Source organism: Euphorbia lathyris, chromosome 7 (assembly GCF_963576675.1).
Source record: "Euphorbia lathyris chromosome 7, ddEupLath1.1, whole genome shotgun sequence".
NCBI classification, from domain to species: domain Eukaryota; kingdom Viridiplantae; phylum Streptophyta; class Magnoliopsida; order Malpighiales; family Euphorbiaceae; genus Euphorbia; species Euphorbia lathyris.
The window spans coordinates 5,700,832-5,714,523 of NC_088916.1; the positions used below are offsets into that span (position 1 = coordinate 5,700,832).

General features: G+C 31.6%; 1 protein-coding gene and 1 non-coding gene across 3 annotated transcripts; both read right to left on the bottom strand.

The window, feature by feature from the left end:
• Window positions 1-5,186: 5,186 nt before the first annotated feature.
• TRNAI-UAU (transfer RNA isoleucine (anticodon UAU)) lies at window positions 5,187-5,260 on the bottom strand. Its single transcript has one exon. It is a non-coding gene; the product is annotated as a tRNA-Ile (tRNA).
• A 4,413-nt stretch (window positions 5,261-9,673) lies between these two features.
• On the bottom strand, window positions 9,674-13,596 carry LOC136201533 (SAGA-associated factor 11). 2 transcript variants are annotated; one of them, XM_065992221.1, is made up of 4 exons: window positions 13,490-13,596; window positions 13,320-13,425; window positions 11,353-11,664; window positions 9,674-9,973 (listed from the first exon to the last, which is right to left on the bottom strand). In XM_065992221.1, the coding sequence occupies exons 2-4, from the start codon at window positions 13,359-13,361 to the stop codon at window positions 9,809-9,811; spliced, it is 519 nt and encodes a 172-aa protein (XP_065848293.1). In that variant the 5' UTR covers window positions 13,362-13,425; window positions 13,490-13,596; the 3' UTR covers window positions 9,674-9,808. The 2 variants fall into 2 exon arrangements, with proteins under 2 accessions (XP_065848293.1, XP_065848292.1); XM_065992220.1 differs by having other exon boundaries at window positions 13,320-13,596.
• Window positions 13,597-13,692: the final 96 nt, after the last annotated feature.

Consider the following 13,692-nt stretch of genomic DNA (forward strand, 5'->3'; position numbering starts at 1 on the left):
ATTCTAAGCTGATAGTTCAAATTAATCCAAATTCGAGTCGGGAAGATTTTTTTCGGAAGGCAAAACTCATGAAGTATTTCATCACAATCATATAGTCTAAATTGTTCGATTAATATCTTTTCTCTAAGCTTAAACATATTCAAAATTTTATCATTTATCCTCTAACTTATTATTTGGTCACATTTGGCTGATAAACTATTCAATTACTGAAATTTAATCCAAAGAGATGTAATAAAGTGACACATCGGCGATATTTTAACACACTTGATAGATTCTAATTTAGGAATTATATTTTGCTTCTTTTAATCCAATTAATTATTTTCACGAAAGGAAATTTATGTGACAATTTTTTTTTAAAGACATATCACTTGTCAAGTTTAAGTATCAAAACGTCGCCACGACCTCTAAAAAGTTTTTTTTTTTTTTTGATAAAGATGCTTAATCATTTCATTAGATGATAGAATACGAGTACATCGTGAAAATAGCAAGGGATAAAACCTTACACAAGTATAGGCAAATGCCTAATACAACATCCATAAAGGAAATAAAAGGACTATAAAGAGCAAAAATAACCATAAAAGATACAACTACAACAATAAGACGATAAAACTCATACTTCTCCCGAATCCAACTCCACATAAAAGCCATCGCAAACCAATCGTCATCATTTAGTTTCTTCCGACAAACTGGACTATCTGGATCTGAGTCCTTTTTACTGGTGCAACCCCGTAGATCTGTAGATCTACGAATAAAATAACACATTTCCGCTCTTGCTAAATCTGAAAAAAAACGTAAACGACAGAGATATAGCTAACGGGTGCGAATCAGATGGAGAAAATCCGAAGAAAGGAATGAGTTTTCAACTGAAAACGAAACACTAAAAAGCTAGAAAAAACGAAAAAACAGTCATAGATGTAAGGAGGAAGAAGGATGACAAACTTCCTTCTCCCTCCTCCGATTAGATCTAGCTACTTTGTTGTAGCTTAAGGTTGCAAAAATTGGAAAAGGAGAAAAGGAGACCAGGAATGGAAAGAAAGAAGAAGACGACAAAGAGCAGGAGAGGAAGAGGTGGTGGGCTGCAAAGAGGGAGGGGGGGGGGCAAAGATTAGGGAAAAACCTAGAGAGAAGCTAGAGCTTCTCTCTCTAGGCGGCTCCTCAGGGATATGCTATTCCCACGGCCTCTAGAAAGTTAATGGTTCATCAATTGACAAAATTTTAGATAGAGCAAGAATCAAAATAATGGTTTAAGCTTTTTCTTGTAATGACTTAATAATTAAGAAAGCATGCTCACTTGTACAAGGTCGAAATTTGGAATTTATGTTTTTTTATGAATTGTAGATATAACTTTACGCAAGAAATAAATCTGTTTATGAGTCCATTGGTCCATCTAACATGTGTTTAATAGGTTACACTTGGACGATGTATATTTAGTGTTTGATCCGTTCCAACCTAAATTCAGTCAAACTCACACATAATTTATATAATTTGGATTAGATTTGAATTCGTCTAAAAAGCCTAAACAAGCATTCTCTAGGCACTTTATATTATTATTAGCGTTTTACATGAAAATAATAGTTAGTTAGATTATAATCAAATTATATTATCAAATTTAATTCGTCAAAGTATGCTTATATACCGTAATTTAAAAATTATAGACTCCAATTTATAAATTTTAAGCTCTTAAAAATATATCATAAGCCTCTCATTTATAAACTTTAGTCCTTAAAATATATTAAAAATATTGATTTACTTAGTTTGATATAATTATAGATAATTTTTCAAAACTGAATTTTTATGTAAATTTCCCTATTATTATATATTACATAAATTTGAATTAGTTTTCTTAGTTTGGCCCGCCCGGACCGAGTCTAATATAAAAATAGTTCAAGTTGAGGTGGGCTTCGATAATATATTTATGTATCAAACCCGGTTAAGTCGGGTCGAAATCCGACCTTCAAATCCACCCTATGAACAAGTTTAGTAATAAGTGGTAAAATTTTGTTCTCAACAATAAAGCAATTTTAGAACAAGGCAATAAGGAAGTCAGCTTTTAAAAATAAAATAAAAATAAAAATAAACATAACACATATAAAGAATTGAGTTAATTTCAAATAAATATTTTGTGATTTTACATTTTTTTTTCATATCGGTACTTGTGGTTCCAAATTTGACGATAATGACTTCAAAATGAAAATTTTCAAGTTGTTTAGTATCATATTTATTATAGAATCGTATTTTTAATTTTTCAAAATAATCATTTTTGGAGTTTTTTTTTCTCTAAACATTAACTTTCTCTCTCATAACTTGCTTAAAATATAATTAGTTCTTGAAAATTTTAATTTTGAGGTCGTTATCGGCTAAATTTGAAAAAATAAATTTTTTACCAATCATATATACCAATCTAACAAAAAGTGAAACCAAATGGTTTTATTCGAATTTTACCCTAAATACTTCTTTAGTCTTAGAATAATAATAATCTCAAACAACAAATAAAAGGAACAAAGAAGCAATAATAGTTGCATATATGTACTAATAAGTATCTTCTCTATATAAATTTCTTTTGTTTTTTGGGTATAAAATCCAGAGTATCAGCATTTGATTAAAAATGGAATTAATTTAATTTTTTCTCTTATAGGTGATTAATGATTGATTTCAAATTGATTGGATATTAGGTGTAATTTTGTCCTATAATTTAACATTTTCTGCATATATTAGTAATTAATTTCAAAACCCAATCTAAACAACTAGATATCCTTTCCATTAAATACACAATAATTTTAATTAATTTTCTTTTAAAAGTCAACCAATTCATCCACCTTGGAACTCATTCTACACAAATACATGCATATAATTAATATATAAAACAATTAGAATCAAAATTATCTTTTTATAAAGAAATAACTGATTTAAAAAAAAAATATTCTGAGCCCTGATCTTTCATTATACATACAATTAAAAAAATACAAAAATAACCATAACGTTTACCGCTAGGAGCAATTTTATCTCTAATGTCTAAAATTGTGTAATTTTACCTCTAACGTTGGCAGTGCAGAACAATTTTACCCCTAACATTGTCAAATTGAGTTAATTTGAGAAATAATTCATCAAATTGTATTCTCGGTCATTAATCTTCTTGTCATCTACACTTCACATGTGAGTCATTTTTATCACTGATTAGTAACAGATCATAAACATATAATTAGACGTGAATTTAAAAAAAAAATTAAAAAAATATACTGTCTTTTGTACGAGTTGGACAAAAAAATTTCAAAAAATTTCACTGAATTTATAAATATTAATATCCAATTTTATTATTAAATCACAGAATTTTTTTTTTTTAACAAATTGATATGCAATTGGTGCAGAATAAGGAACAAAATATATGTGTTTTATAATAATGTCTGAAATTGGTCCGACTTGATAACGTTAGAGGTAAAATTGGTCTTGGCTGCCAATGTTAGATGTAAAATTGCACAATTTTAGATGTTACGAGTAAAATTACTCATGGCGGTAAACGTTAAGGTATTTTTACACCATATAAAAAAAATCAAAACTATCATTTTGTTCATGTTCTATAAAAATATATATTTGTCACAATTTATATAAAAATTAGTGCATATGTAGAAATATTTATTAAATCGCACGTGAGATGATTGCTAATCGGGTGGAAAAATTGATGTTTTCTGAGATCGTAGAAGCAGGAAAACAAGTGCTTAGTTGATGTAAAATATTACATGAAAATCGATGCAAATATTATAACACTTATATTACGATTAGTAATTACTAAACACAAATATTTCCAAAATCTCTTTATATACGCGCTAATTTTCTTTTAAATTGGATAAAATTTGATTGATTGTTATACGCGAGGGGCCAATGCTACAAAATAATAGGTTAGACTCAAATATTCGGTCAATCACATTTAATCCAATTTAGACGAAAATTAGTGCAAATGTAAGAAGACCCATTAAATCACACGGTGAAATGATTGCTCATTGGGTGGAGAAGAATTGATATTTTCTAATATCGTAGAAATAGAGAAACAAGGGCTTTTTTGGTATAAAATATTATATGAAAATAGATGCAAATTAAATAAATTGGTGAAATATTATAACAGTTGTATTGTGATAAGTAATTACCAAACGTAAATATTTCAAAAATCTCTTTATATATGCACTAATTTCATTCTAAAATGGATAAATTTTAATTATTTATTATACGTTAAGGGTCAATCTCATAAAAATAATAGATTCAATGCCAACATTTTTATGAGGTGAGAGGGTCCGTGTCACAAAATAATAGTTTAAGGGCAAACACTAATATTTTTAATAAATAAGGGGCAATGTCAATAAGTTAAAGGCTTAAAGCACTATTTGGTCCTGATCTATTATTTGATCACATTTGGCCCCTGATCTATTACAAATTGGTGAACTTTCACCCAATTTAAATTCAAACTTAACCGAATCATTATCTCATTGATACGTAACGATATTTTGATACTTGAACTTAATAGATCTTAGTTTATGATTTGTTTTTAGTTTTTTTCTTTTCTTATTCTAATTAATTATTTTCACATAATGTGAAAAAAAAAACTTTAAGAAAGATCACGTTTCAAGTTTAAGTGTCAAAATATCGCTAATTATCAATGAGATAACGATTCCGTTAAATATTCATACAAATTGGGTGAAATTTCACCAAATGGGATAGGTCAAGGACCAAATATGATTAAATAATAAGTCGGGGGCCAAATGACACAGTTTTGGATAGATCAATGGCCAAATAATGCTTTAAGCCTAAGTTAAATGGCAAACACAAATTCTTTTTATAGTTTAGGGATAAATACTAAATACTTTAAGAAAAAAAAAGCAAACATTTTTATTAGGTGAGAGGGTTAATGTCACAAAATAAAAAATTAAGGGGCAAAAACTAATATTTTTAATAAATCAGGGGTCAATGTCAATAATTTAAAGGGCAATCACACAATGTTTTTTTAGTTCAGGGATAAATAGTAAATAGTGCTTTAAGAAAGAAAAAAAAAAGAAAAGATAGAAATAAAGTGGGAAAAGAAACGTCACCCAATGAGAGAAGCAGCCAATCAAATGATTAAGATTTTTTATTTTTTTTAAGGAGTTGTATACGTGGAAACAAAAGAAAAAAATCAAAAAAAAGAAAATTAAGCCGATGGATGGTCCCGGCGGGGCTCGAACCCGCGACCTTCGGCTCATAAGACCAACGCTCTAACCAACTGAGCTACGGGACCGATGTTTATTGTGCTATGTTTTACTTTAAATATTCTAATTTTAATTCATAATAAATGTTAATTCTTTAATTTTTTATATGATGGTCTCCGTATCTTCATAATCGACTTTTCCTATATACTATTCTAATGAAAATAATTAGTCAGATTTTTTTTTTTTTTTTAGTATGTTCGAGACTCATTAGATATTTTTTAATTAGATTATTTCTTAATTAATTTTTTTTTTGCGTATACTAGAATTCGAACTCTTTTAGTTTAAACAATTTGAGACCCTTAACCATTCAGTCCAACTTTAATTGGAAAGCGCAAAATTCTTATTAATTTTTTTTATAGTGTTTTAAAATCACTAATTAGATATATAACGTATATATTAAAAAAATACATATAGCGTATACTGATCGCATTAATTGTATCTTTCTCATTATTGAAATAAAATTTTGTTAGTTATTTTCTATTTGAGGGTTGTATCAAAATTTTATAGTATTTTAAATTCCGATTATCAGTTCAGTTTTGATAAAAAAAAAAATTATGTAAGCTAACCAAAATTTATATATAATATCAATTTTTCTTTTTCTATGTGTATATTACAAACTAACCTGATAGTTGAAATGGAAAATATCATAACTATTCAAATCCAATAAAAAAATATAAAAATAACTCATCCGATGATCGAAACTTAAAATGTCATGAAATACCGATAAACCAAATCGATGCATATGAAAAAGTAGAATTAAAATTTTATTTTAATGGAGTGAGGAAGCCAATTAGCAGTTTCAATATATGTTGGCGACTTAATTAACAATTACAGAAGGTTCGTGATCTAATTGAGTGTCAAAGTATCAGTTGATGATCTAATTAAAAAGTTAAGGATCTAATTGATTTTTTTATATGGATTAATGACTTAATTGAACTTTAAGTCAAAATTAAGAAAACATTTTTTTTTAATTTGCCTTTATCACTAATCTTGGATATAGTTATTAACGAGCCGAACGAGGCAGAGCTTGGCTAAACTCTAGACTCGACTAAAAAATAGGCCATGAGAAGAGAGAAAGAAATCAAGGAAGAGAAAAAGTATCTTCTAAGCAATTGTCTTAGCAGTTTACGATTTATCTTAGCAGTGGAAGCAACTGCTAGTTAGCTATCTTAGCATTTGCTTCCAATGTGAAGCATAATCGTAAATTGCGAACCTACCGGGTTGGATAAAATCTCCAAATATTATTCGACAAAGTTGCAAACTAACTTAAAATACCTAAAACTAACATATACAAAGGAATTTATGGCTCTTGGATGATTCGGCTGATTCCTTTTCTTTCTACATTCGATTCTTACAGCACATGGAAATTTAAAGACCATAAACTGTCTTCATTTTATGCTTTTGGCACTTATTTCATGTTTTGAGAACATGTCAATGTTGTTTTAGCCACTGTTATCAGAACTGGACCGATCACGGGTCACTTGGTCGGATCGGATGACTCAGATTGACCGAACCGAATGACGTAATAAATAAATAACATATATATATATATATATATATATATATATATATATATATATATATATATATATATTAAATACATATAATTATTTTTATAAATTATATATATCAATTGAAATATGTCGACGTATTCTATGCTATGAGGTCTTTATAATATCACCGCTATAAGGAGACAACTCACCAAGTGGAAAACTTCACATTTCGATAAATCCCCGTGGACCCCAGACGGACTCACACCAAGTACCTAGGGATGGCAACGGGTAGGGTACCCGCGGGTAATGTCAATCCCAAATCCTTCCCCTTTTATTTTTTAATTACCCGTACCCATCCCATTACCCTAACAGGTATATTTTTTACATCCCATACCCGTTCCATTTAATTCGCGAGTATCCGCGGGTACCTTTACCCGCGGGTACCTTACCCGTTAAGAATCAATAAATAAAACAAAAAATATTACAAATTTAACAAAATATAAATTAATAAATGATCTATCCAAAAATTGAACAAATGGAACCAATTAATAAGAATAAATTAGTTTAGTGGCATCACTCAATGGTTAAAAAACAAAAGGTTGGGGTTTAAATCTCACGTTTTACATCTAAAAACAATGATATATATTAATATATAAAAAATTTATGACGGGTACCGGGTACTAAGTACCTTAGGGGGTATTCCCATACCTGTCCCATACCCTTTATACATGATACGAGTAATTCTAGTAGAATCGAAAAATACCGAGTACATGCGAATACAGTACCCATTGCCATCCCTACAAGTACCTCGCAAAGACTTGAAAAGGAAGGAGGCTTTTGGTGAAGCATTTGGGCTCTAAACCCATCAAGGAAGCCCAAGGCTCGCAAAGAAGCCCCCTTCCATCTAGAAAGCCCAAAACTCTCAAAGAGATTCCCGTCGTCACTAAAGAATCCATTCGAGGACTTAATCGGCTTGAAACAAGGACGGAGCATACCTGTAATTTGAGAGTCTCATCCAATATTTATAAATAGGAAGAACCAGAACAGAAAGTAAAGATCTTTTTATTTTCTCAATCTCTATACTTGAACATTTTCTCTCTCTATTATCTATTTAATAACTTAATCGTCAGAATGTGGCTCTGTTTGGGAATTAGCTGTTAGCTGATTACATTAGCTGATTTGACTAGCTGTTTGTATAGACCTGTTTGGTAAAAATTAGCTGATTGATAATAGCGGTTTGTGCAAAAAGACAAATAAGGGCACTAATTTTGGCGCAGGAGAAAAGAGAGTCTATCTATTAGAGTTAAAGAAGTCCATTAATTTTAATATTCCAAACGCTAATTGAAAAAGCTCATAAAATGAGCTTTTTTCTAAATTAGCGTTTTCATCCCAAAACTCTCTCCCAAACCTCTCTCCACCAAACACTCCAATCAGCGGTTTCAGTGGTCAAACCTCTAAAATTGGTCAAAACTGCTCTTTTTATCCTAAAACGCTCTTTACCAAACAGGGCCTGTATATTAGTAAATTGCATCCCGGAGGCCATCACGGTTAAAATCCCAATATCTCATCAGCAACTAATTAGTAAATAATTTAAATTCTACGTTAACCGAGTTTTATTACACTACATTGAAATTACTAACGTCTGATCAATTGATTTTTTTTTTATTATTATTGATTGTTTCAAAATACGAGGATTCAATACAAAAATTCCCAAAATGTTTTAGCTGAAACAAACAAACTCTACTCTTTTTGCACTGTAATTGCTGTAAAATCAAGGGTAAATAATTTAGTCTCCATCTCTTTACGTAACACACTGTTTAGTCTCTATATTTTAAAAAACACATTATAAGGTTCATATGTTTTATTAATATTAATCATTTGATCATTTTGTCTATTTATTTTAGATTTTTAACTGAACATATCTTAGTTTTCGAGATAGCCATGGTACTATACAAAAGAGTCATGTTACTCTGTCATTTTTTGTCTATTTGTTTATACCAAATATAACAGTTAAATATCTAAAAATAAATAGATAGAAAGGCCAAATGGTTAATATTGACAAAAGATAGGAACCTCATAATTTGTTTTTCAAAATAAGAAAATAAAACAGTATGTTAGGTAAAAAAGAGGGGACTAATAAATTATTTACCCTAAAATCAATAATGGATAAGGTATCTATTCATTTCCAAATCTAGTTACAATGTACTATATTTAGCTAGTTTACATTAAGTTTTGGCTGTCCCTAGATAATGAAAAACATGAAAATAATAAGGCAAAAAGCATAATTAAGCCTCTAAACTTTACATGTTTTAAGAATCAAGCCTCTAATCAATTATTTTTCCATATTAAGCGCCTAATCATTGATTTTATTATAGATTTGGCCCTTATTTAACTTTTTTTTATTGAGTTTAGGAGATGAAAAGATCGATTTGGCGATTCAAATGTTGAAAATCACAAAATGGGAGAGGAGAAAATTAAGTTTGGAAGAATATACTGAAAATTAGTTTCTATAATTTTGTTTTAGTTTTTAATTTTCTTATCTCTCCTAGTCAAGGAATTCTTATTTTTATTTGTCAATGTCAACAAACCGAATCGTCCTAACGATGTATGCAATTCAAACTCAACGAAAAATTTAAATAAAGACCTAATCCATAATAGAATAAATGATCAAGAGCTCAATGTGAAAAAATAAATGATCAGTGGCTTAATCTTTCAAACAACCAAAGTTCAGAGGCTTAATTACGTTATTTTTTGCCAAATAATAAAACAGGTAACCTTTTTTAGAAAAATGTATATTCAATATTAAAATGTAGCTTTCGAACCGAGTTTTTCCGTTCTCATGTTTGGCTCGCTTATAAATTGAGCCAAACACGGTCGAGCTTTTATCGAGATAAATACCGAACCACTCATGAGCGTCTCGACTCATTTACAGCCCTATAAAACAGAGTCTATCTGAAAGAGCTTTACTTATAATTCTATATTCTGAGTTCCATTAGTAACAAGTGATTTGTTTAAAAACACTATTACAGATACAGGAATGAGAAAAGGATTCACAGAAAAACATTGTACTGGTTAAACTTGGATTCATGGTTCTTCCAATGTGCCGTTTGAGTATTCTTCACCATTTGATAACCGGTTTGTGCTGCTCGAATTCGAATACGGATAATATGCAGAAACAGGACTACCTCGTGAGGGCCGGTTCTGTGCAGCCGTGCTACTTCGAGTCGCCTTAAGTCGAGCCTTCCTACCCTGCAGTTGAGTAACAAAATTACAGAAAGCAATTACGAAACTTGGGTATTAAAATGTGTTACAATGTCATAATCCGTGTTATGTGATCTTATATATTTCACGGGCATAATACCCATTTGGCTCCCTAAACTAGGCTTCAAAGTCAATTGGGACCTTAAACTATCGAAATCATCAATCAAGTTCCTAAACTAAGAAAAAATCATCAATTGAGCCCCCTATTCTAAACAAAAATCATCAATTAAGGCCTCATCGAAATTCATTCGATTGAACAGTTTCAGACTATATTCCCCAAACTCATTTTGAACCAACACAAAGATGATTATAGTCTATATCAAATAGTCACAATTTCTGATTTTAAGATAAGATAGGGACCTAATTGATAATTTTTGCTTAGTTCAGGGACCTGATTGATGATTTTGACAATCGTGTTAGGCGGATTGTCTCTGTAAATCATGTTATTATGTCAGAAATTGACAATCCAAACGAAACTCTATTATCTAATTAAACCTTTTGTGTTTTTCAAATCCAATCTCATTATTACTACATAATGTTAAGCCCTTTAATATGTTTTTACTTTTCACCATCCGGTTGAATCAAGATTCGAGCTGGAAAGGACTCTCGACAGGGTAAAACATCCTATGTGAACTTGGAAACTTAAAAACACTATGTTATTTCTAAATTTGCTCCTAGGTTAAAAAAGGCGGACTCAGACGTGCATCACTTGAACACAGCCCTAAAGTGCGCCTTTAATAAACTATGCAATCTATACTACAATACGGCAAAGAAATTGCTCTGCATCCTAGAAGATGAAGAGGCAGAGGATCTAACCTTTCCCATGCACTTTTCTAAATGTGTTACCGTGTCATAATTTGTGTTATGTGATCTATTTCACGTGATTATATATGATATAAATGCAACAAAATATGATAATCGTGTTAGGCGGATTGTCTGTCGTGTCAGAAATTAACAACCCTAATGAAACTCCATTGAGTACAAGATACGAGTTTCCAACAAAATGATAATTAAATAATCCTGCCTAGTCAAACCTATTATCTAATCAAACTTCTTGTGTTTTTCAAATTCAATCTCGTTATATAGATACTACATAATGTTACGCCCCTTAATATGTTTTTACGTAAAAACCATCCAATTGAATCCATATTCAGGCCGGAAAGGATTCTCAAAAGGGTAAAACATCCTATTTGAACTTGGAAACCTAAAAACACTATGTTACTTCTAAATTTGCACCTAAGCACGCCTCAAACAAGGCACTAGGTTAAAAAACGCGCACTCAGACGCGCATCACTTGAACACGGCCCTAAGGTGCGCCTCTAATAACTATGAAATCTATACTAGGATGAAGAGAAAGAGGATCTAACCTTTCCCATGCACTTTTCTAAATGAGGAGCAAATCTTCCAGCCATGATTGATCTTCCACAATTCATACAATCAAATATTTCACTAGCAACCGCAGGATGAGTTTGTCCAAATATGTCAACAACATATTTGCTAGTTGTTTCACTGTTATTACTCGGATCAGCTACTCTAACCCGGGCTTGTGTTGACAACCTCAATTCTTCTTCTTCGGCCTCCAAGTTCCGATCAAGACCCAATTTCGCGATCCGGTGACACTCAGAAGCAACATCAACAATTATGGAATCAAGTAGATCTCCAAAAAAATGAGATGAAAGCTACACAAGGAAAAAAAAACTTTATAAAGGATTCATCTCTATACAATCAACATTCATTTCAAAGAGTAATTTTAAGGCTAGTAAAAAACAAGCATGATACAGCGGGTGCGCGGTGAGAGTTCAATAAAAAACCGGACCAAAAGAAGTAGCGAACACTAGAACACATCTAGTAATCAAATAGAATTTTGTTGATTAATTATTGATAACTTGTGTAAATTGTATGATAGTAAAGATCTCAATCTCCCTCGCCATCCGAGCATATTCCTACAAAATAGGGGTTGTAGGGGAGATGTCGGCTATCTGGTGTAAGCACTCTGATACTTAAACTAGTTTCACTCTGGGAGAAAATAGAGAAAAAAGAAGGGAAGCTAGAGTTTTTGAGCAAAACTTGAAGATTCCTCTTAATCCTCCTTATATATAGTTAGTGTAGTTAGGGTTTAGGGTTTTGAAAAGAAGTAGCGAACACTAGAACAAATCTAGTAATCACTTGGACATAAAAACCAAGAGAATTGTGAGGAAATCTCAATAGACTTTGATAATTGATAACATGCAGATATCATTTTTCTCACTTGGAAAGACGTTGGCTGAATGTCCTAAGGGATCTCAGGAAAGATCCGGATATGGGCGAAATATGCGGTCATTAGGAAGCTCTAAGTCCGTGTCTTAGACACACGGATGGAGGTCAAATATATGATTGCTCCATAGAAGCCAGATGTCTTAGGGTTAGGAAGAATCAACTTCAGTAGTAGACCCGACAACAATGGCTTGCCTAAGCAGACACCTCCAGAGTGCTAGTGTGAACGCATAAAAGAAAGCCGGTCCATGTGGAGGACTGTCACAGGGACAACACGTCCATCTAATAAGAAGACAAGATGACACTTCAAAATCCTAAACGGTAACTACACTAACCTACATAAGGAGGATTAAGAGGAATATGCTCAAAAACTCAAGCCTCCATTATTTTTCCCTATTTTCTCCCAAAGTGAAGCTAGCTTAAGCATCGAAGTGCTTAAGCCGGATAGCCGACACCTCCCCTGTTTTGTAGGAATATACTCAGACGGCTAGGGAGATTGAGATCTTTACTATCGTAACATTTACACAAGTTATCAATAAAAGTCTCTTCAATTACTAAATTTGTTCTAGTGTTTGCTATTTCTTTTCGTCGGGTTTTTGATTAAAGGATGGTTGCGCATCCGCAATATCAAAGCAGCAACAACTCAATACCAACAAATTGTGCCTCCCAACTCAAAATCTCACAAATTCCTGAAATGTTTTAGGGTCCTCCCGGAGTAATGCACCCGACAAATCAATTAATGCCATATGTATGTACTTTTTTCTTTACACTAATCATCACTTTCATGCAGTGTTATGCAAAATGATTTTCATTGGTTGGATATATTACAATAGGAGTACTATAAAATTTCTACAAATTCCTACATTTCCATATTGTTCTTTTAATAATTGAATCAAATTCACCTAACACATCCCCAAACCCCTAAACACTAGTATATTCAATCATACCTCTGCACATTAGATTCCAATTTCTTCAATTTTCCATTCAACTCTTAGAATTTTGAAATCGATAACAGAATCAACATACAATAACACTCAACTGAACAGAAATAAACTTGTAATTAAGTCGAAATTGAGAATACCTGAGTCTCAGGAGACACATTATCCTCGTTTTTCATTGACATGACTATCTTAGGATTTGAAGCAGATAACGAACAAATATCATCGACGGATTTCTTTAAATTGAAGCTATCAAATCGAGGAAAAATTTAGGTAAGCATCTGAGCATAAATCAAATATGGAATAGACTTACAGAGCCAAACGGAAGCCTTGATTTTGACAAAGAGAGTGCGCCGAGAAATTGCCCCTTCTCTTTTACGATCTCCTGCCGATTTCCAGAGAAGGATGACAGAGACAATCACGTGCCTTGCACGAGGATAGCAAAAACCAATATATTCGTATTGGGCTTAATTTCCATTACGTTTTACGGGCCTTCAACCATAGGGTGATGCAAAT